Raw genomic sequence first — 22,153 nt, forward strand, 5'->3', positions numbered from 1 at the left:
TAAATAACCTTATTTATAATCTTTAAAGTAAATAATCATTAAAATGAATATTATACATGTATAAAATTAACTCAAATTTTTTTTTTTCCAATCTCTGTGCATATCATGGGTATCTATCTAGTAATTAATAAGACATATCTTTTAAGAAGTACATATTTCATATTGAAAAATTTACCTAAAATAATTCAATCTTCTATTGATTTTCCTACAATGGTCTCAACTTTGATTAACCATGAATAATCCCAATTTTAGAATCTATTGATTTTTATAAGTTAATTTCTAAAAAAAGAAAAATAAAATAAAATATTGAAAATATTAAAAATTAAAATTAATAAAATAAGCTTACTTTTTTTTCAATTTTTTCATTATTCAAATTTATAGTTACTTTTTTATATTTTTTTTATGCAAAATGAGTTGTTGTATATTTAAGAAGTTACGTTGGTGTATTCTTAGCAAACACCCCTTATAGTTGAGATTCATGTTTAATTAATAGATGGATTATTGTAGAAAAATCAGTAAAAAATAAAAATATTTTAAATAATTTTTCTTCTCATATTTTGCTCAAGGCATATAAATTAATTCGAAACCACATTCATTTGTTATTATGCATAGAAAAATTACTCATTTGTCTTTTATAGTAGTACTATGTTTTGCAAAGATCACCAAAAGCAAAACTCAACTCCATGAATCATGGATGGCGACATTTTTGTTGACGGATGGTAAGCTGCTCATTATATTTAGGTAATTCAAAATTAGTTCATCAATATTCTACTCCTATTATTTTAAGATTAGTGACATTGCAATACATATAATATAATATAAGTAGTCTTTTTAATTCATTAAAAAAATATTTTTTGGATTACACTTATATTAAAAATTAAATTCAAAATCTTATATTTGTTCTCAAACTAAAACAAAACGTAATTCTCAGATATAAAAATACTTACGAAAACATTAACATATTAAATAAAAATATACTTCACCTAAAACATTAAGCAATTATCTTACTATACCTAGTATTGCAAGGGTTCATGGTTGGTCCACCTATATTAGTTGGGTTAAAATATTATCATGTGTTTTTATATAATAATAATTTTTAATAAGTTACTTTTGTGAGTTAAAGACCGTCTTTCGATGAGACAATCTCATAATAAAGAATCCATATGTTAATAACTTATATTTATTGAGTTATTCTATCTATACATAAAATATATCTGATAATGAAATCATATCAAATAATTTTTTTTAAAATTACTCGAAAATGTACTTCTACATAGGGACAAGACTCATGATTAATCATCAATTCTTGATGAACAAGTCAAAGCTACTATAATGAATACTCTAATTTATTTAGTAGGGCTTTTTAAAAAATAGTTGTGAGACTGAGAGTAGTTAGTAGTTGCTAAGAATTGTAATAGATATACTTTTTTAAGAGAGTAACTATATATTAACATTAAATTAGTATTTTGTTATTAGTGATTTGTTTTCAAGATTTTCTTTTAAAGTATAAGTAGTCAATAAAAATCTATGAAATTAATTGCTTTAACTTGTTTTTATTAAAAGGTAATTGTTTTTTTTCGTGCAAAATCCTACCTTGAAAATTAGGAATGTTCCACAATTGACTTTTATGAGTTTTTAACTTTTACAAATTATTGTGAAAGACGGTCTTTCTAAAGAGATGCATTGTATATGGGCTAAGTAGCTTAATTAATACAAATTAAAGAGGAAATAAGAATATGAGCTTCTTATTTTGAGATCGTCTTTCTGAGAGACGATCTGTCACAAGAATAATTGTTTAGCTTTTGACTTTTTGATTGAACGAACAAGCAATAATTAGGTAAATGACTTTTATGACAACTTAAAAGCTGTCTTTTAAGACACAATCAAAAAACTTTCTTTGTAGCTTTTTTACATTGACTTTTGACTTTTAGCCTATTTTTTCTCTAATAAACAATCTAACAATTAGCAAATAATTTTTACTAGACCCATTAAGACTCAAACGCTTCCCAGGCCCTCTAAACCCTTTTAATCCGAAATCAATTTAAAAATCGTTCTAAACCCATGTTATATTTAAAAGAATTCTTCTAACTTATATACAACATATAGAGTTATAGACTAATTTTGATACTAATGAAACTTTTACAATTTAATAAAAAAAACTAAAATTTTTCAAATCACGGAGGTTTTCCACATTGAATATAATTATTGGATGAATTGACAAAATTTTAGCATATATCTACTAAAATTCATACAAAACCTACACAAAGAAGCGATTTGGTTAATGTTTTTTTGAGTTGAACTTTTAGTTAATTTTTGACTTTTTGGTTGTTTAAAAATTAAAAAAAAAAAACAAAATTAATATATGGTTTTTTAACTAGCTGATAAACTAATTTAAGCAAAAATAAATATAATAACTTGGTTGGCTTTTTCATTAACTTTTTACTTATTGAACCCTCTTTTTTCTCTAATAAATAACCAATAATTAATATTTAATTTTATTAAATATCTTCTTAAATAAATGATCTATTCAGCTAATTTAAAAGTTTAAAAAAATCAACATTTCCAAGCCAATTAAAATGTATTAGGATCCTCTATATTATTTTTCTCTATTAACCATTCTAAGATTTTGACATCTATTTTAGAATAAAAAATAAAATGTAAAAATCTCTATAATAAGACTCCATCAAATAATAATAGCCATTAAATTGAATAATAGACTCATCATTAGATTTTAAGCAATGAAGAGATCCTAACTAACTAAAATAACCTACATACATATATCAAACACCCCCACAATTACCGACCCATGCCATCCTAGATGGGAAAGTTAGAGATAAATAAGTGTTTTTTTTAAAAAAAATTCCCAAATCAAGCTTGATTTTTTTAATAAGAAATTTTGACTTGTTCCTTCTCCTAATTTATCTTTATTTTCTGTTTTATTAACGCTTATTTTGGAAAATTTACCAAGCTTAATTTGTTTTTTTCTTTTTTAAATCAGTCGATTTTCTAAAAGACCGTATCTTATGAGACCTAGCCCATTAAAGTTTAATTAAATAAATGATAATTAATTTGTATAACTGTAAGCTAATCAGGGTTTTAGAATACCTCAAATAGCTATTTTACATGCCTTAATTAGACATTTAGGATACGTCAAATAAGATTTTAGGATACCTCAAATAGAAAAAAGACAACCTTATCACTTAAAAATGTAATTAATTTGAACTCGTGACCAACCAAAATTTACGTAGAGTCAAGCCCACATCTTCTACCAATTGCATAGTACTCTTTCAATTGAGCTATTACTTAGGATGCCATATACCAAAGTTTAAGAAAAAAAAAATCATGATTGACTATTTGTAAATATAGTAGTAAAATATACGTTGGGACCTTAATTGTTACTTAAGGTTTATTAAATCTCTATTTAAGGTTTCCTAAACACCAACTTGATATAATCTAAATCTCAATCATACATCATATATAATCTAATAGAAAGACTGTAAAATTCTATATGATATTTTCATAGTGATTTGTCGTATAGAATAATTCTTACTAAAGAATTATATCAACTTACTCCTTAATATATGAGTAAAAAGTACTATATCACAATATATTCTTTTAAATTTTCTTGAAATATTATATTTTTGAATTTAAAAGATACATAGAATTTTCAATTAAAGTTTCCAAGAATACGTAATTGTTTATTTATGTTGAAATATATGCTAATTAGTAAATAAGTTTCTTATTTAAATTTTAATTTCTAAAATATTTCACCAAGAAACAAAAGATACATGATAATTAAAAATTATTTTGAGAATTATAAAGAATCATCATGATAACGTTATTGGAAGATTAACTAGATTTTGCCAAATAAAATTATGAGAGCTTATTTTAACAATCGAATTTTTTTCATTAAAAACACTATATAATCTAAAATTCTCTATCTATTTCATAAGATATATTATAGTTTTACACTGATAATATATAATTGCCTCTTTTAAAATTTATATTTATATATACTATTATACTAACAACTTTTTGCATTATACGAATTTCTATACTAGTTTAACATAGTTAAAACCCTATTGAACACGTTAACATATTCTTAATCCCTATTTCATATACACTTAATTAATACTCCCTCCATTCTTTTTTGATCTTCCACTTTGGGTTTTTCACACATATTAAGGAAGATAGAATCTTTGGGTTGTGGTGGGTATTATTTTAATTAAATAGTAATGTGAAGTAATGATTGTATTGGAAGTATGAGGTTGTAGTGGGTATTATTTTAATTAAATAATAGTGTGAAGTAATGATTGTATTGGAAGTATGAGGTTGTAGTGGGTATTATTTTAATTAAATAGTAGTGTGAAGTAATGATTGTATTGAAAGTATGAGAGAGAAAATTATTATAAATAAAAGAAAAGGGGTACATTAAAAGAAAAGGGGGGGTTTTAAGGGGTAAAAGTGGGATAAAAAATTTCTAAAAATATAAAGTATTCTAAAGTGGAAGAACTTTTGAAACTACCAGTTATAGTAATGTGGAAGATCAAAAAAGAACGGAGGGAGTAACTACTAGAGGTACCACAAATTCCTACTTGAGGTATTCTAAACCCCTAATTGACACTTCCTAAACCTCTACTTGAGTTACATTAAATCCCTACTTGATGTCCTCCTAAACACCAACTTGTTATACTCTAACCCCAACTTAGCGTAGTGTAAAACCTACTTGATATGCCAAAAAAACCCTCCTTGATACATGATAAAACCCCAACATGAGGTATTTTAAATACCTATTTAATGTCCTAAATACCTACTTGTGATACACTTAATGCCTACTTGATATACTGTGAACCCGTACTTGACTTACCCTAAATCTCTACTTAAGGTATCATAAAACCCTACCAAATAAGCATAAAGTTATGCATTAGTTATTCGTATTTTTTTCTTTTCTAATATTTAAATCGGCCCAATTAAAAAAAGTTTTCCAAAAAGAGATCGTCTTTCGTAACAATATTTTAAAATTACTCTATTTTTTAATTTCAAATATTCCATAAAAGGTACCTATATACTACCTAAAGCGGCCTTCACGAAAGAGGCCTTCACGAAAGCTAATACTATAAAGCGAATGAATCAGTTACGAAAGCCAAAATTTTACCAACCTTAATTTGATTTTTGATTTATGACTCGCATTCCTTCTCCAATTCCAGCAATTTCTGCATTGAATTGCATCAAACTATCATTCCATCATCCTCAGTGATGGCAGTAATTTGATTTACAGGAATGAAGGAGTAATGGGTAGAGAAACATACGTCGTTCTTGTAGACCTGAATATGGAATTGGTTTTTAAGACGAAAACTCCAAGTTCACGCAGTTGGGTATTGCTAGATTGTAGTGGAAGCAGTACTAATCTTGATCTAGATAAGAATGCAATTATGCATCGTGTTCAAATTCATGCTCGTGATCTTCGTATTTTAGATCCTCTTCTCTCTTACCCTTCTACTATTTTGGGTCGTGATAAAGCCATTGTTTTGAATTTGGAGGTTATTTTCTTTTCTTTTTTCCCTTTTAATTTCAAATTTTATCTGTAATTTTGGGTGTTGCTGATGATTCATGGGTTCTGCTTGTTTTCTGTTTTTGGTGTTCAGCATATCAAGGCAATTATCACTGCTGACGAGGTATGCAGTATTCTCTGTTTATTCATGGTGAAAAAAATCTAAATAAATTTGTGGGTTTAGCATTTTGTATGCATGTGTGCTGAACTAGACTACCATTCTTATGTTGTATGTTGTACAATTCAGCCATAATCTAAATTCCCCATGAGTACTAGTCATCAACTAATAAACATATATACATATATACATACAAGGAAGGGTTTAGGAGTGACAAATATCGAGGAAAAGATGAAAGAGAATTGGTTAAGATGCTTTGAGTAATTGTAGAGATGGGGTATTAGCAAACCTTTGAGGAAGATAGAAAGTTGAAGTGTGGGGACTTAATAAGGGGACGAGAAAATCGATGATACGTAAAGACCAGGAGTGGAAAGGGATGTGAAGGATCTAGACTTATAGATTTAGATGGTAGAGAACAAAATGAATGAAAAAGAAGAATCCATGTGGACAATCATTGGAACCAATATATTGGTTCGCGTATTGGTTTATATGTATGCAATCACAATATTTTGGGATTAAGACTTAGGCATTGTTGTTTTTGTTGATTGTGTATGTTTTATATGTGGTCATTAGTTAGCTGATGACAATTAAAACCTGACTTTTAAAAGTATTTCAGCTAGCTTGGAGTTTGTTATTTAAATTTGTAATTTTAGGGGATAACCTTATAAATGTCAGCATATAGTAAGAGGTGATTGATACGCATTAGTGTCATAAATTGTTTCTTTCTCTATTTATATACTTCTATTTAATTTTTCTTAACACTAAAACCCTCATGAATGTTTAATGAAAGAATGAGGCTTGAAGTTTATAAGGCAGCTGGTTGTTTTAATGATATTATTAGGTTCTACTTCGAGAACCTTCAGAAGAAAATGTAATTCCTGTTATTCAAGAACTTGAGAGGAGATTATGTCCTGGAAGTGCGGCACATAGAGTTCACAGTGATGGGAAGGATTCAGGAGGACATGATGTTGAAGCTATTGAAGAAGATGGTGAGCTACTATGTGATATGTCTTTGGTTCTTTATTCTTCGATCCTTCTATTTCTGTTCACTTTGGTTTATTTGTGTCAATTTTGTAGAATCTCCATTTGAATTCCGTGCTCTTGAGGTTGTTCTGGACTCAATCTGCAGCTTTCTTGCTGCGCGTACCCTTGAACTTGAAGGTGATATATATACCGCGTTGGATCAACTGGCTTTAAAGGTAAGTGCTATCCTGATTTTTCTTTTTGACAAATGAAGCTCTTATGGCTTATAAAAATCAGGATGTAATTTATGTGACATTGATTCATTGGCATTGCTTGTCAATCGTCATTCCGTTCTGGCATGTGGTTTATGATTCCATATCTATTGCTCATGTCATTGGTTTGATCTTAACGTCGCCTTATTTTCACAAAATACCATACAACATTTATGTTTTATTGAATTGTTTTGTTTTTGTTGTGAAAGATAATTTGTTCATTGTTGATGATTATTTTGACTTAAATAGCTGATTTTTCTAAGGTGAAGTTGATGAGTCATAGAGGTGTTCGTTCGGGTCATTGTATCAATTTCGGGTTAGGTGTTTCGGGTCAATAGCTGATTTTGTTATCTGTTTTTGTTGGGCCTTAAGGAATTCAATCAACTAAATAATGTCCATAATTCTTTCTATGCCATGTATAGGTTTAATGTTTGATTTGCTTAAATAATCTGTTGTTGATGGTTGTTCAAAATGTGAAGCTTCAGCTTCTATGTTTTCCTTGTGCATTTTTATTTAATAAATATGTGGTTTAATCTGCAGATAAGCAGCCGAAACTTGGACAGAGTCAGAAAAGTGAAGAGCGCTATGACTAGGTTGACTGGCCGTGTTCAGAAGGTATTAACTTTCTTTGTTTGTTAGAACAACTGTTATATAAGCTTATCTCTGAATTTCCTACATGGTATTCACCTTTTCTCGTGTAGTAAGATAAATAGTAATCTATATGCTGATCTATTATTTATAGGCAATCAAAATTATAGGTTTACAGTTTACTATTGTTGATTGTTTTCCTGCCATGCATGAGATGAGGTAAATGAAGTCATCACGTATTTGTTTCCAGCTTTTGTCGACAATTGTTTATATTTGGTTACATTTACAAAGTGAAGAGATCTTATTCTTTCCTTAATGTCACTAGTAGTAGGCATATATAAGAACTAGCAAAAAACAAGAAGCTCTTCTGTGAATCATGGCATCTTTATTTGCTTAATTTGTAATATTGCGCCCATGGATCATATTCAATTTTTTAAAATGATATGCAGTATATTTCATTTTAAGAAATATCATTGCAAGAGAAATGGTGAAGTCTCTAATATTGAATGACATAATATATAAGGGGTGTTTCGCAATTGATTTTTTTTTTGGCTTTTGGTATGCTTTTGGCCGGTGAAAAAGAAAAATTGTTTAGTAAATGTTTTTTAAGCCAATTGAAAAGCATGCTTTTGTTCAAGCCAAAACCAAAAAGCTACTTAGTCGTTTTTTTTTGCTTTTGGCTTTTGGAATACTTTTTCTCTTATAAGCAGTAAACAACTAACAAGTAAATTTTACCCAAGATCTTCAAATAGCTGGCTTCCTTTTTGGCCAATACTTATAACTGGCTAGAAACCTTAGCAAAAACTTGTTCATAATTTATGTAATAGGTTTCATATTCCGGTTCCATTCATGATATGTGTAGTTGTTGGGGGAGGGAAGAAGAGGAAGTGATAAATTATACTACTGAAATTTAGAAAATAGGGAACTTTCATAAAGCTAATGGATACTAAGGAAGAAGCCAATCAGTTTGTATCTTTTGATAAACTCCTTGCCTTTTCCCTGGAGGGCTAGAGGCTGTTTTAGTATGTGGTTTGAGTGAGTTTTTTGTTTCAAATATTTTTGGCTTACTTGAGCTTCAACACTAGATTTTTTTTACCAAGAATTTGTTGAACAGTTTAATCTGTGTATACTTATTATTTTATGAGAAAGTAATTGATTGATTGTAGGTGAGAGATGAACTTGAACAACTTTTAAATGATGATGATGATATGGCCGACCTTTACTTATCCAGAAAATTGGCTCCTGTCAGCGGATCAGCAGCAGCCTGGTTTCCCTGTTCACCTACGGTTGGCTCTAAAATATCAAGAGCCAGTCGAGTTAGTGTGTTTACAGCTCGTGGAGATGAGAATGATGTGGAGGAACTTGAGTTGTTGTTAGAGGTTATATTTATTAACACTTGTCTGATTAGTTTATGTCACTTACTTTCTAGTGCTGCTTCCTTGCATTTTTCATCTTCTCCTTTTTTTGATCATTCATGTCTCTCAATTCACTCAGTTTTTTTTTAATCTTTGGATGTTATTTTACAGGCATACTTCATGCAAATTGATGGGACATTTAATAAATTAACCACGGTATGTGCTATGGAGATTTATTAGATCTTATTATATGTTTTGTTTATTCACTCTGTTTTTTTTTTAATTATTTTTTTTAATTTATTCTATCACCTATGTGATTGTATCATTGTATGTTTGTTTGGGATGCATCAACTCATATATGTTCAGCTTCAAGATCATTCATCATTGGCCTGAATATGTTTCTTCATGTGTTTCACTCGACTATGTTTTCATTAGTATTATAATTTGGGTAGGACTGCCAAGGGTAAGGTTGCTTACATACGAGCTCCCAAACCCTTGCCTGGGTGGGAGCTACTAAATGCATTGGGGTAATGGAAGATAAATATAATGGAAAATGTGACAGGAAATGAGGAATCTGGATGGACGTAAAAGGACATAATCTCTAGTCCCGTTTTTAGTTATATGTTTCTTGGCTTATTCATGTTTAAACTCTCTTAACCTTAAGATTTGAAAGAACAAGAAGTTGCAACTCCTAGCTAACTAAAGGAAGAAATTTTAAATTCATAATTGTCTCACATGGACTATGGGAGTTTTTAGTCACTTGATTGTCAGCCAGTAAAAAATACCAAGTATGGTGTCACCTTTGCTTTTTTGTTTTTTAGGAAAAGATAAAAACGCACGAATGAGTAAAAGAGGCTTGGGTGAAATTCTACAAGAGAACAGAGCAACAAATCAAACCTAGTCCTGGTAGTGTTAACATCGCAAATCACCAGACACAAGCCCAACTTGAAATCAATATTCTGAGCACGTACCTAGTGTTATATCCATACCAGTTAGTTGCAATAAATCTTATCAGTTACTACTGGTCAGCAAGTGTCAGTTACCTTAAATCAGCAATTTGTAATAGGAAGTACTTATAGTATTGAGGAATTAGTATCATAAGGAGATTCACCGTTTTTGGCTAGTTATGCTTGGTTGTTTGGGAACACAAGCTCTTACAAGTATGCAATCGTTAATATTTAGAGCGTTCTTGGCTTTTTTCCCTAAGATAGTTTAAATTGACTAGTCAGTAATCACTAATGGAGTTAGGAGAAATTCAAATTAGTTAATGTACACGTCCATTTTGCTGAAACTGTACAGTATGTAGTATGGACAGAATGTGGTCGCCAGTGGATCACCTAGTCGGTGGCTGAGTGCAAACAATAACGAGCAATTCAGTGGGTAAAGCTTATCCAGCGGTCCCTAGGTGTCAAATCGGAACCTGGTCAATATTTTTTTAAGGTATTATGCAGCGATGAGTCGGCGCCTAACGACGCTGATTTGGTGATGCGCCTGTTTCTGATTCTGTGTTTGTGCAGGTTGTTTTCAACAGTTTCATGAGAAATTATTGGAGGCAATTCCTTCAAATCATGTTCCCTTGTGGAAGGAAATTTAGAGGGGTGTTGAAAAGGTGGTTTTGCCTTCTGATTTTCAGATTTTAGTATCAATCTCTTGGGAAATTGTCTGCTACATAGTAGCCAACGCATGCTAGGAGTCTAAAATGCAATGTTTTATTCATTGTTCTTCCTGTTGGGTTATATGAGTGTTCTCATTGTCTTTCTCGAATTGATCATCTGTATCAGTTTCCTGATGGTGGTCTTGATTTTAAAGAAGCATTTTTTGAGCAATATACGATAGTTGATGATTTAATTTGAACTTGCAGCTTCGTGAATACATAGATGACACTGAGGATTACATCAACATTCAGGTGAGTTGGTCTTTTGGAACCACTTCAATAAACATTCACTTGTTCCGAAATGTGTATTTCTATGGTTTTACTGAATCTGGATCTTGGTCGTGCAGCTTGATAATCATCGGAACCAGTTGATTCAGGTACACTCCCCAGGGAACCTCCTCCAGAAATATTTAAATGAGGGTGTTTTCTATTCTTTATATTCTACGTTGTCTGTATGATGTCATTTTCCAGTGGCTAACACAGTCTATTCCCCCCCCCCCCTCCCCTCTTAAAAAGGGACAATTACTCTATTTATTTGTAGTGGGAGGGTATGAGATCAAAGTCAAAAATAGAAATGTAACAAAACCAAAGAGACGATCTAAACCGAAAAGTATAGAAAATCGAAGGGGTGACTAATTTGGAAAGTGTAGCAAACTTAAAAGGACATATTCCCTCCGTCTCTCTTATTTAGCATTATTTTTAATTCACAAATTATAGTGTGAGACGATCTCTCTATGAGATTTTCCCTATACATGGATTAAATAGTTTAACTAAGACAATTATTAGTATATGGGTTCTTTGTTTTGAGGTCGTCTCACCGAGAGACAGTCTCTCACAAGAGTAGCTCTCTTTCATATTGAGTTGTCCCTCTTATTTTTCATCGTTTTTATTTTTGGAAATGGACCCACCACTTATGTATCACAATTTCAAGAACCATTGAGGAACCTTCAAGAAAACCCTTGGACCACTCAGACTCCAGCTTAAAGCTGAAAATGCTGATACTTTTTTCTTGTTAATGCATGTATGCACCATATAGTTCATCCAACATACAAGGTCTTGTGGGACAGAAATTAAGTGGTTAGATTAGACTTGATCCATTTCTGGATTATTAACCAACGATGCCAGTTTTCGACTTCAGCCTTTCTTTATTAACTCTACAGTTTCTCCCTCCTCCTTGTTCCTTGTTGTGTACTCCCTCACTCTCTATGACCTTTCTTCTGGTGAAGGTTAAACTATATGACAAGAGTTTCACGTCACTTATCAATGACCACTGCAACCCTCCTTTACCTGAGCTGAGAACCGGCAGTGTGACTGTCGGGCTAACATAATATCGTTTACCTGACAATATGTTCGTCATGCAGCTGGAGCTCTTCCTAAGTTCTGGAACCGTGTGTTTATCAGTCTACTCCTTGGTGACTGCAGTTTTCGGCATGAATATACCTTACACCTGGATGGAAAATCACAGCCACATCTTTAAATGGGTACTTACCTCAACTTACCTTTTATAGTAAGATCGACATTCTAGCCCTATCCAGCCACGCTATTGTACTCATCGGTATTTCATTTCGTGCAGGTAGTTATCATTTCAGGACTAGCTTCCGCGGTAATGTTTGTACTTATAATGTCATATGCTCGTTTAAAAGGTCTGGTTGGATCCTGAGATCAGTAAGTAAACATCGTCTCCTCGGAGAAACACGGCCTATATTTGCTGCCTCCACCGAGAGGCTAGAATTTACTGCTGAGAAATATTTTGGGTATTCAAGCAACGCGTATTTGCACAGATCGAAGGTCTGAACGCATATTCATGATATTTAACACATTACGATAACCGTTCACTCACAGTAATTTTCTACAATTTGCTAGTCTTTGTAGTCTTTAGTTTTGATTTCCTCTTGTAAATCCACATAATCTCAGCTGTTAGCCTGTTAGATTGTGAGTTACATTACTTAATTTGCACAGTCATGAATGCTGCTTATATAATCCTCAATGGGGCCAAATTTATTAAGTTTAACCATTTGCATTTTTTTGATGTGAAATTGCAAATAATTCAAGATTACGTTTGCCAAATAGGATCGGCTCGGAGATTTTAGGTGCTCTAAGCAAAAACTAAAATAAAAATGTGCATGTTTCATTTTTAAGCCTTTAAAATAACGGAGCCCTGAACCGTCGCTCATACGGCTCATGCTAGATAACTACCCTACTGACAAATTCAGATTGCGTGCATGTCACTAAATAAATAACACATACTTTTACTACATGAAAATCTTTATGGTCAATTTGCTCATAAGTCTATACTTTTGGGGTAAATTTGCTATTTTTATCAATAATTAAGATGGTAAATATTTGTTATTAAATCTTTATATACACTTTTTATAAAGTTGATGGTAGCATATCTTAATTAACACTATCATGAAAAAAGTCCACTTAAGACTCAGAAGAGAACCAAATGCATAACAATTAATTGATCCTCCTTTTGTTACATAGAATTTGCAACATTTTTAGTTTTTAATGTGAAATCTTTTTGTGAATTATGTAGTAATCTCAGTGAAACAGAAGGGTAGTACGTTATTGTCGAACAATGTCCCAATCACTATAAAGGCCTTGCCCTAATTAACAAAGTTGGATTGCTAATTGTTTCTATTGCTTTTTCCTTGTACAATGACTAACCTACGTAACAATATTCATCTACGTGTTACTTTTTGTACATGGGCATGAGAGGTTTTTGATATATCCAAGAGCATGCAATATTTGCATAAGTGAATCTTGTCTTTTTTAATTATTCGATCATTGTTATTAGACATAAAATTTATGTCGTGTAGAGCTGTTGTGAGTCATGTCGATGTAGGGCGCATGCCTAATAAGTTGTGTTTCGAATGTTATAGAGTGATATCTACTTAGAATATTATATCCAGCCCGACATCAGCGAACCAAAAACATTAAGTAATAATTCATATTGATCGTGAAAAAGTCATAATATGCAACCAAGTTCTTGTCCTCCTTATCCCCTCGTGATATATGATTGCATACAACTTCATTAAGGATCTTCCTTCTGTCTTAATTCAAAAATTCAGAAACAATTTGATTAACTTTCGATTACCTCTCAATTAAACTGCGGCGTATTATAGAAATGTCTCAACATTTCTCTTAATAACTACAAAATCTTGTTTTAAATTTATATAGCATATTAATATATAGAACAGAATAATATCTTTGTAGGATATAAAGTATGTAATATTCTGTTTTCTACATACTTATAAATTGTAATCAATTGATCGTAATTCGTTATAAAGGAACACAATGAACATCAAACATTCAACGCATATAATTCTTTCAAAAAAACTAGTAAGATAAAGACAATATTATGAGACAATGATATGACGCACCTTTATCGAAAACAATCGGTTGCAGTCCCGCCCTCTTAATATATATTTAAATGTAATAATTTTCATTTATTCCTTTAATCGTTTGATTTTACATTAACTCAATCTCATCATAAAAATTGTTCAAAATCTGCCATAAAAAAATAAATTTGCAATTTCAAATCAAAATCTTATCATAATGATTCTCTTTTAAAGTTGTGTAACTGAGTTGAATGACTAATTGTATAGTCCCAAAAACTAATGGTGTGACCTATAAATAAGTAATGCGTGGAAGAGCACTGCAAGATGCCAAATGCCTAATTGTATTGTCCTAAATGGGACCCATTGATTAAAAGTAACCCTACAGTGATCTCCATTAATTGTTGAGTTAATCAACTACCATATTGCAAGCTGAATGAGATTAGCACCACAATTATATACCTACTCGCGCATGTACAAGATCTGTTGCAGTTCAGGTCATGATCGTGAATTTCGACTCAATTAACTAAATGAGTTAGGTTTGGTCAAGGGATTTCTGATCTATTTATATATGACTCAAACTCAAGTTCGACCCAACCTGATCTGTTTGACAAACCTAAATATACCTACTCGCGCATGTGCAAGTTGACCAATCGACCATAGTAGGCATTAAAATCGCGAAACAGCGTAAAATAAGCTGGGCCCACAAAATTATTGTGTATTTCTATTCCGACCGTATATATTGCATTAGCACAAATTCTTGTGAGAGACGGTTTTTTTGAGAGACCATCTCTAATTGGGCCGGCCTAATATATATTTTTTGAAATATTGTAAATAGGCTTTAAAAATGATGTAAATAGGCATTTAAGATATTGAGTAGGTAATAAGGATACGATAAGTAGGCATTACAACTAATGTAAATAGGCATTAAATTTTAATGAGTTAGACCTAAGAGACATCTCTCAAAGAGACGGGCTTTCAAGAAACTACCGATTGCTTTAGTTCATTCACCAATCTAAGTCAATATTTTTTGTCGTGTAATCATGCTTATGATGACTTATTTTAATAATATGTAAAGGTTTCTATCTATTCAATAATTTTAGACTTTTAGTTATATAATTGTATTATTATAGTAAAATTATTAAACCATAATCTTTATCTGTTTAAGATTAGACTACAGAATTAACATCATAGGGCACTAATTCACAAGTGTACAAATCAATTACAATTGACACATCTGTTATGATAAGGTAAGGTACTAAGGCTGACACTAGACACACTTAATTGGTCTCACTGTTTTCCCACTGTGTTGGAACATTAATTAAACTCTATATTAATTGTGTTGCATTTATGCTTCTTGATCAAAGAGCTTATGTGAAAAAACGTCATAGAATATAAAGGATATTACAGGATTTTAACCATTACTTTAAACTTTTGGTTGCGTAGTTGGTCCCTTGATATGCAGCAGCATACATGTATTACACTTATACTACTCCTTGTCAAGGAACCATTTAAAACCCGTCATAGAGTATAAAATATACTATGGGATTCTAACTATTTGAGCTTTTGGTTGCGTAGTTGGTCCCTTAACATGTAGCAGTGTACATGTATTACATTTATACTACTCCTTGTCAAGGAACCATGTAAAACCTGGATTTCCACTCGTTATTTGCGGTATTGACTTCAATAAGAGGTCAAATTTTACGATATTGATTTCGTATAAGAGGTCAAATTTCATCGAGGTAGACATGACTATTAAACTCATTTAAATTGTAGATTAAGAATCATAAAACATAATACACATTTTATACTTTATAGTTATAATTCCAACGTGACCATAGTTATAATTCCATTTTTTTTTCTATTTAAGGTAATGATATTTGCTAGATGCATGGTTTGAAATTTTTTGGTGTTAAAAATCAAATTTATATTACAAAAATAAAAGTTTTCAACTATTAAACTAACTCATGATTCTCAAATCTCAATTATAGGGTAAGCTAGTTGGCTCTCGCACCCACAAGAGGATCGAACCAGGTTCACAGGCTACAGACCAACTACACTACGTATCGAGTTTCTTTGAATTTATGTGTATTCGATAATTAATACCCCCATCACTAACCGCTGAACATGTATTTATAAATTTAATTTCTCAATTCATTGTGCTCTCATTAAGGGTATGTTTGGATGAAAGAAAATTAACAAAAATAAAGGGATGAAAAATCCCTTATTTGAATAACAAAATGGAAGAGAAGGAATTTGGAGAGGAGAGATTTAGAGAGTCAGAATCAGATAAATAATTTTTATTAATGTTTCAATCTTTTTAATGTTAAAAAGATTTGAAGAGAAGTCTTTCACCTTCTTCCCCTTCCCTTCCCTTCCCTCTTAAACAAACAATAATCCCTTCCTTTCCCTTCCCCAGTGGCGGATCCAGGGTTCGGAGTCCCAAGGGGCGGGCACCAACTAATAGACAAAATTTCGGCAGAATTTCATTTGTAAAATTAACAACTATTTTACTATTACTTGCTAAAATTTTAAATACGACATACCATAAAAGGTTGAACAAAATAAATTAACTGATCTAATTAAAAAAATGAGGTAAAATAAATAAATAAGACAAGATTACTAAAATGAGAGAGTATTCATCATCAAAATACTTCAGTATTAATTTTACACTTTTATTCTTACCAATAAAAAAAGTCTACTTAAAATTTTTTTTTAAAAAAAATGCCTAAGGGGCACGTAACCCCATGGGCTCCATGATCTAACATAGCTCTGCCACTGCCCTTCCCCTCCCGTCTTTATTTTCTTTCCAAAATTATAATCAAAACATTGTGTACGTATATGCGAGTTTTGGATCTGTCACTATTCTAAATAATGTTATTCCAAAATTTTACATGCATAAAATAAAAGAATAAAAAAAGGGCATAATTATGCTCTCTATAAATAAGAAAAGGTGCATGATACTAGAAGCATAGTATCCCAAACACCACCATTACTTGAGTGAACATTTATACAATGGGAGAAGACAACATTCCCAAATTATCCTTACCTTTAGAAATAGAAGAAATTATCATTTCTTCAAACCCAAAAACAGAAATGACAGTAGATGAAGTGATAGAAAATTATGTGGGTTCATTAGGATACTCTCAAATAATACAAGCCATTTTGGTATCCTTAGCATGGATGTTTGATGCCCAAATTACTTTGGTCACCATTTTTAGTGATGCAAACCCTAAAAAATGGAGATGTAAACCCAATTATACATGTCATAATACACATGAAAGTAGTGTATGTGGGTTGAAACCTGGGACTTGGGAATGGATTGATGGACATAAAAGTTCAATAATTGCTGAATGGGGACTTGTTTGTCATCATAACTTTCTTGCTGCTCTTCCTGCTTCTTGCTTCTTCTTTGGCTCTCTTTTAGGTATGTAATCCATCTTTCTTGCTTTATTTAGTGCTCATATGATTTATCCCACATCGATGAATTAAAGATGCACAGTTTATAAGTTATTGTGAATGCTAGCATACAGTTATACGGTTTTGAGATGTTAGTTTTTTGGTTTATAAAGTGTGTGCATCTTGTGTGCTTAGTAGAGGTGTTCGAAATAGAGTCGATGACCGAACCCGACTTCAAAATGAATTTAAAATAAAATGTAAAAATCATTGTGAACACAAGACCCTATTTTGGACCGACTCGAAACACCTAACCCGAAATTGACTCGATGACCCGAAATAACACCTCTAGTTCTCAGATTTATGTCGGCATTGACAATAAGTCTGGCTCAACTTAACGCTTAATATTCTCTATTTATCTTAGTTAATTCATTATTTAGTCCTATGTAAATGGGGTTTAGGGGAATCGAGGATGATAATGAGATTTGTGAGGTACAAGGTGAAATATTAATTATAAATTGCTTACTATTATAATGCGTGTAAAAAAATACGATTTCGGTCATAGTCACGGTAACAGTCGCAAAACAAATATCGTGGTCAATACGGATGATTGCACGATCAATGCGACCAATATTTCGATCGCTGTAAACCTAAAAAGCTTTACAATACGGGCACGATATGGTGATGCAACCTTTTGTTTTTGTACTATGCTAACTGCTACTACATATACTATATGGGGCTCCAACTTTCAACAACTATAAATATATAACCGCACTTCTTATACTGAACAATAGTAATTTAAAAAGCTAATTAAACAACTAAATAAGTAACATAATATACAATTATACAACTACAACTAATACAACTAATGACCATCCACATTTACGTCCAACAAACCTTAAATAACTTTCTATCTAACTATAATTGCTATGATTGCTACAATTGATTTCAAAAACTCGGGCAGCATTCGGGCAGCATTCGGGCAGCATTAATATGCATAATGTAGCTAGCAATCTAAATGATACGGAAGATTGTTTTATAACATTCTTATTATTTCCAACCTAAATAAGAGTTTTGAGTTTTGGAGCTACCATTAAATTATATATATATATATATATATATATATATTATATTATATTATATTATGTCCATTTAAATTTACACTTGTATTATATAATGCAGAAAATTCTCAAATACTTATTTCATATAACACAAGTCTATAAGACAGAAAGTATATTATTCTCTAAAAAGAATTTATTCCATTCTGTTTTATTCCCTCCAATTCAGCACTTGTTATTGATATTGATATTGGAAGGAGTACTTGTTATTGATATTGATATTTTTCCACATAACATGTCACAATGATCAGGTGCGTGTATTTCAGAACGAATCAAAATAGCTTTCAACTAAAACGACAACATCTTGACGCATTGTTATAACGTACATACACAAAACTAGTGGTGTCGACCTTTTCCGCTGTATGCCTATATCCAATTCTAGTGCAACATACACTTACAGTGTCGCAAAAACTTTGTTTACTCACTGATTAAATTAATCACTTAAATAATTTTAAAAAAATAAAAATTATACGTATTTATTATTCAATAAACCTGTTAAAAATGTATTTAATTATTTATTAATTAATTATCAATTATAAATAATCCCGTAAGTAATATAGTTTTATTGATTAATGAAATGTGAGAGATTTGTCCTTATGCCAAATCATTTAATAAAGTTTCAAGAAAATAAACAATACTCCCTCCATTTACTTATGTTCTTCCCATTTACTTTTTACATAATTTTTAATGTAAATTTTAAATCTTAATATCTCTAAATACCAAAATAAAAAATTATAAAAAATACATAATTAAAAAGTATACATTAAGACGAATCTAACGAGATCTTAGATGGATATATTTTATTTTCTAAATATGTGTCAAAAACATTAATTAAATTTCTTTCCCTTTAAGTTGCAATATTTCAAATGAGAAGAACATTAGTAAACGGAGGGAGTAATTAGAAATAATAAAATTCAATAAAACATTAATAGCAAAGATAAAATAAGGTAGTATTTATTTAATATATTAGCAATAATAAAGTAATGTATATGCTTATAAAAAGATATTTAATGTTAAAATAACACAATGAATAGTGCAAAAACTGAAAGTATAGCTATATAATAACAAATAAATATTAACATATATATTTAAATTGACTTTAATTTTGACTTTTAAAACTAATTAAATATAAATTACCCAATCAATGACCATATTGAGGAAGTTGGCACATCACTTCAATAAATTTAAAATTTAAGTTGGCATATTTTTTTAGTTTTTCATTTACGAGCTTATCCCACTTATTCCCCACTCTAGACTTTAGTTAGTCATACATCCTAATTCATACTTCTTATGTTTAAGTAAAACAATAATTTGCGAATTACAACCTTAAAATTTAATATTATTGCAATTACACTTTTAATGTTAGTTTTTGCAAATTATAGTTTGAATATAGAACTCCGACAATCTAAAATTTTGACCACTAAAATGGTCGGAATTCCGTGTGTTTAGCCCGAACCTACAACTTTGATACTTTGATGACTGTAATTCGCAAAAAATAAATATTGAGACTGTACTTTCCAAAAGTGCTAAACTCTAAGGATGTAATTCGCAAATTAATTTATCAGGGTATATTTGTCAATTGCATATTTGGTGTAAAATTGACCAAAATTTTGACCTGTTCTTTTAAACGGAATGAATTGTTCGTTACATTTATCATTAAATCTTATTTTCGAGCACGATATTGACTTAGATGATTAATTGAATGATTTGGTTTTCAATCAAAATATATTATTCTAACAATGATGACCGTGTTTCTAATGCAGGAGCAGCAGCGTACGGACGCTTAGCAGATTCATTCTTAGGAAGAAAGCGAACCTTAATATTGGCATCTTTATTAACCGCCATTACAGCTTTCCTAACCTCATTCTCCATTAACATCTGGACTTACGCCATATGTCGATTCTTAAATGGATTAACTCGATCCGGAATCGGAATCTGCTGCTTAGTCCTCGCCACAGAAGTTGTAGGTCGAAAATGGCGAGGCCAAATCGGGCAATACGGTTTTTTCTTCTTCACTTTAGGGTTTATATCGCTTCCATTGATCGCATTCTACACCAAATCTTCATGGAGATTATTATACCAAATTCTATCTCTTCTTGTTTTCTTATACTCCATTTTTATACTCCCATTCGTGGCTGAATCTCCTCGTTGGCTTCTAATTCGCGGAAGGAAAAATGAAGCTTTGTTAGGTTTATCGAATTTAGCAACTCGAAATGGGAGGAGTTTACCGGCAAACATTGAATTGACTGATCCGAGTTTGATTGCTAACGATGATAAGAAGATGATGAGTTTGTGGGGGTGTAAATGGGCTAGGGTTAGAATGGGGAAGGCCATGATTGCTGCATTTGGGGTTGGATTTGTGTATTATGCAGTTCAATTGAATGTGGAGAATTTGAACTTCAACAAGTATGTTAGTGTTGCAATCAATGCTTTGATTGAAATTCCTGCTGTGTTTGGTGGAAGTTTCTTGCTCGGATTCATGAAACGTCGATTGTTGTTCTTTCTTTCCTGCCTTTTTACTGGGATTTCTTGCTTCCTTTGCATCATCTTCACTAAATCAGGTATGTTCTTACTCTTCCTCAAATTTCAATACTCATTTTGTTATTTGATTGATTTGTACATTGTGGGAATTGGACAAACAGGCAAAGACAACATTGTAGGAAACTGGATTCAATTGGGAATAGAAGGGATTGGATTCATGGCAGCTTCATTAGCATTTGATCTAATGTTCATATACTGTGTTGAATTGTTCCCAACAAATGTGAGAAACTTTGCAGTATCATTGATGCGCCAAGCTTTGGTTTTAGGGGCTGCAGTTTCACCATTGTTGGTAGTTGTTGGGCGTTTAAGTCCTGCATTTTCTTTCCTTGTGATTGGAGTTTTATCAATTTTAAGTGGACTTATGAGTATCTGCCTTCCTGAAACAAAGAATCTTCCTCTGTTTGAAACTTTAGAACAACAAGAAAAACAAGAGAACTTAGCTCATCCTCATCATGCTTCTTCAAATCATTCTTCTACTTAATAATTTAGGTTTTGATTGGAGTTTTCAATCTACTATTTGTTGTATCTTTTTGAGAATTAAGTATGCTTCTTCATAATGCTTAAAGATATGAGTTTCTTCTCCATATTATATTGTATAGAGTTGTAAAATTTGCTTTTCAAGCATAAGAATTGTTTGGACAATTAGCTTTATTATTGTTGTTGGGTGGTCTTTTTTTCGCTTTTAGCTGTTTAGTTAGTCAAAAAAAAAAAATACTTTCTTTGTCTATGAAAAATTGAAAATGCATCCAAAATGTTTTAGTGTAAAAAGTAATTAGTACTTACTCTAGTCTAAAATACTTGCAATATTTGCTTTATCATGCAGTTTAATACACTAATCCAATGCTTAATATTTTTAATTACGTATAATAAAAATTATAAAAATTTGATATTTATAATCTTTGCAATAAGACGAATCAAACAAAATCTCACTTGATTATATTTTAACTTATAAATTAAAAATTAATCACAAATTAAAAATGGTGAATGAATAGTGTCGTATATTCTAATTTTACAACTAATATGAAAGGGAGTCCGGATATAGGGAATGGCCTCGAAGTTTCTCCAAGGTCTTCTTTCCTTGGCGGCATATAATTTGGTAATTTTCAAAAAAAATATTTAGTTAATAACTTTGAAGCTAAAAGTAAAAAATTAGGAGTACTATTTATAATAGTTTTTAAATTGATTTTTGGTATTGGTCTACTTAGTCTCTAATGACTACTATTATTTAGAAAATACTCCATTTTTTATCAAATATTTTC

At 31.1% G+C, this 22,153-nt stretch overlaps 2 protein-coding genes across 3 annotated transcripts; both read left to right on the plus strand.

The window, feature by feature from the left end:
• Nucleotides 1-5,112: 5,112 nt before the first annotated feature.
• Nucleotides 5,113-12,683, plus strand: LOC130818219 (magnesium transporter MRS2-I-like). Its single transcript, XM_057684303.1, has 11 exons — nt 5,113-5,540; nt 5,646-5,675; nt 6,511-6,658; nt 6,747-6,868; nt 7,445-7,519; nt 8,659-8,871; nt 9,019-9,063; nt 10,709-10,753; nt 10,849-10,878; nt 11,863-11,982; nt 12,075-12,683. Exons 1-11 carry the CDS (start codon nt 5,292-5,294, stop codon nt 12,159-12,161), a joined length of 1,164 nt encoding a protein of 387 aa, XP_057540286.1. The 5' UTR covers nt 5,113-5,291; the 3' UTR covers nt 12,162-12,683.
• Nucleotides 12,684-16,810: 4,127 nt separating this feature from the next.
• On the plus strand, nt 16,811-21,543 carry LOC130818220 (organic cation/carnitine transporter 1). 2 transcript variants are annotated; one of them, XM_057684305.1, is made up of 3 exons: nt 16,811-17,266; nt 20,117-20,914; nt 20,996-21,543. In XM_057684305.1, the coding sequence occupies exons 1-3, from the start codon at nt 16,855-16,857 to the stop codon at nt 21,373-21,375; spliced, it is 1,590 nt and encodes a 529-aa protein (XP_057540288.1). In that variant the 5' UTR covers nt 16,811-16,854; the 3' UTR covers nt 21,376-21,543. The 2 variants fall into 2 exon arrangements, with proteins under 2 accessions (XP_057540288.1, XP_057540287.1); XM_057684304.1 differs by having other exon boundaries at nt 16,819-17,266; nt 20,117-21,543.
• The last annotated feature ends 610 nt before the right edge of the window (nt 21,544-22,153 follow it).

Source organism: Amaranthus tricolor, chromosome 7 (assembly GCF_026212465.1).
Source record: "Amaranthus tricolor cultivar Red isolate AtriRed21 chromosome 7, ASM2621246v1, whole genome shotgun sequence".
Lineage (NCBI taxonomy): Eukaryota > Viridiplantae > Streptophyta > Magnoliopsida > Caryophyllales > Amaranthaceae > Amaranthus > Amaranthus tricolor.

Bases quoted from the DNA above. Each gene is read 5' to 3' on its own strand.
- LOC130818219 (XM_057684303.1), top strand. From the start codon at position 5,292: ATGGGTAGAGAAACATACGTCGTTCTTGTAGACCTGAATATGGAATTG. The intron at 6,869-7,444 runs GTAAGTGCTATC...TTTAATCTGCAG, and splicing joins TGGATCAACTGGCTTTAAAG to ATAAGCAGCCGAAACTTGGA. The intron at 10,879-11,862 runs GTACACTCCCCA...TTCGTCATGCAG, and splicing joins ATCGGAACCAGTTGATTCAG to CTGGAGCTCTTCCTAAGTTC.
- LOC130818220 (XM_057684304.1), top strand. From the start codon at position 16,855: ATGGGAGAAGACAACATTCCCAAATTATCCTTACCTTTAGAAATAGAA. The intron at 17,267-20,116 runs GTATGTAATCCA...TTTCTAATGCAG, and splicing joins CTTCTTTGGCTCTCTTTTAG to GAGCAGCAGCGTACGGACGC.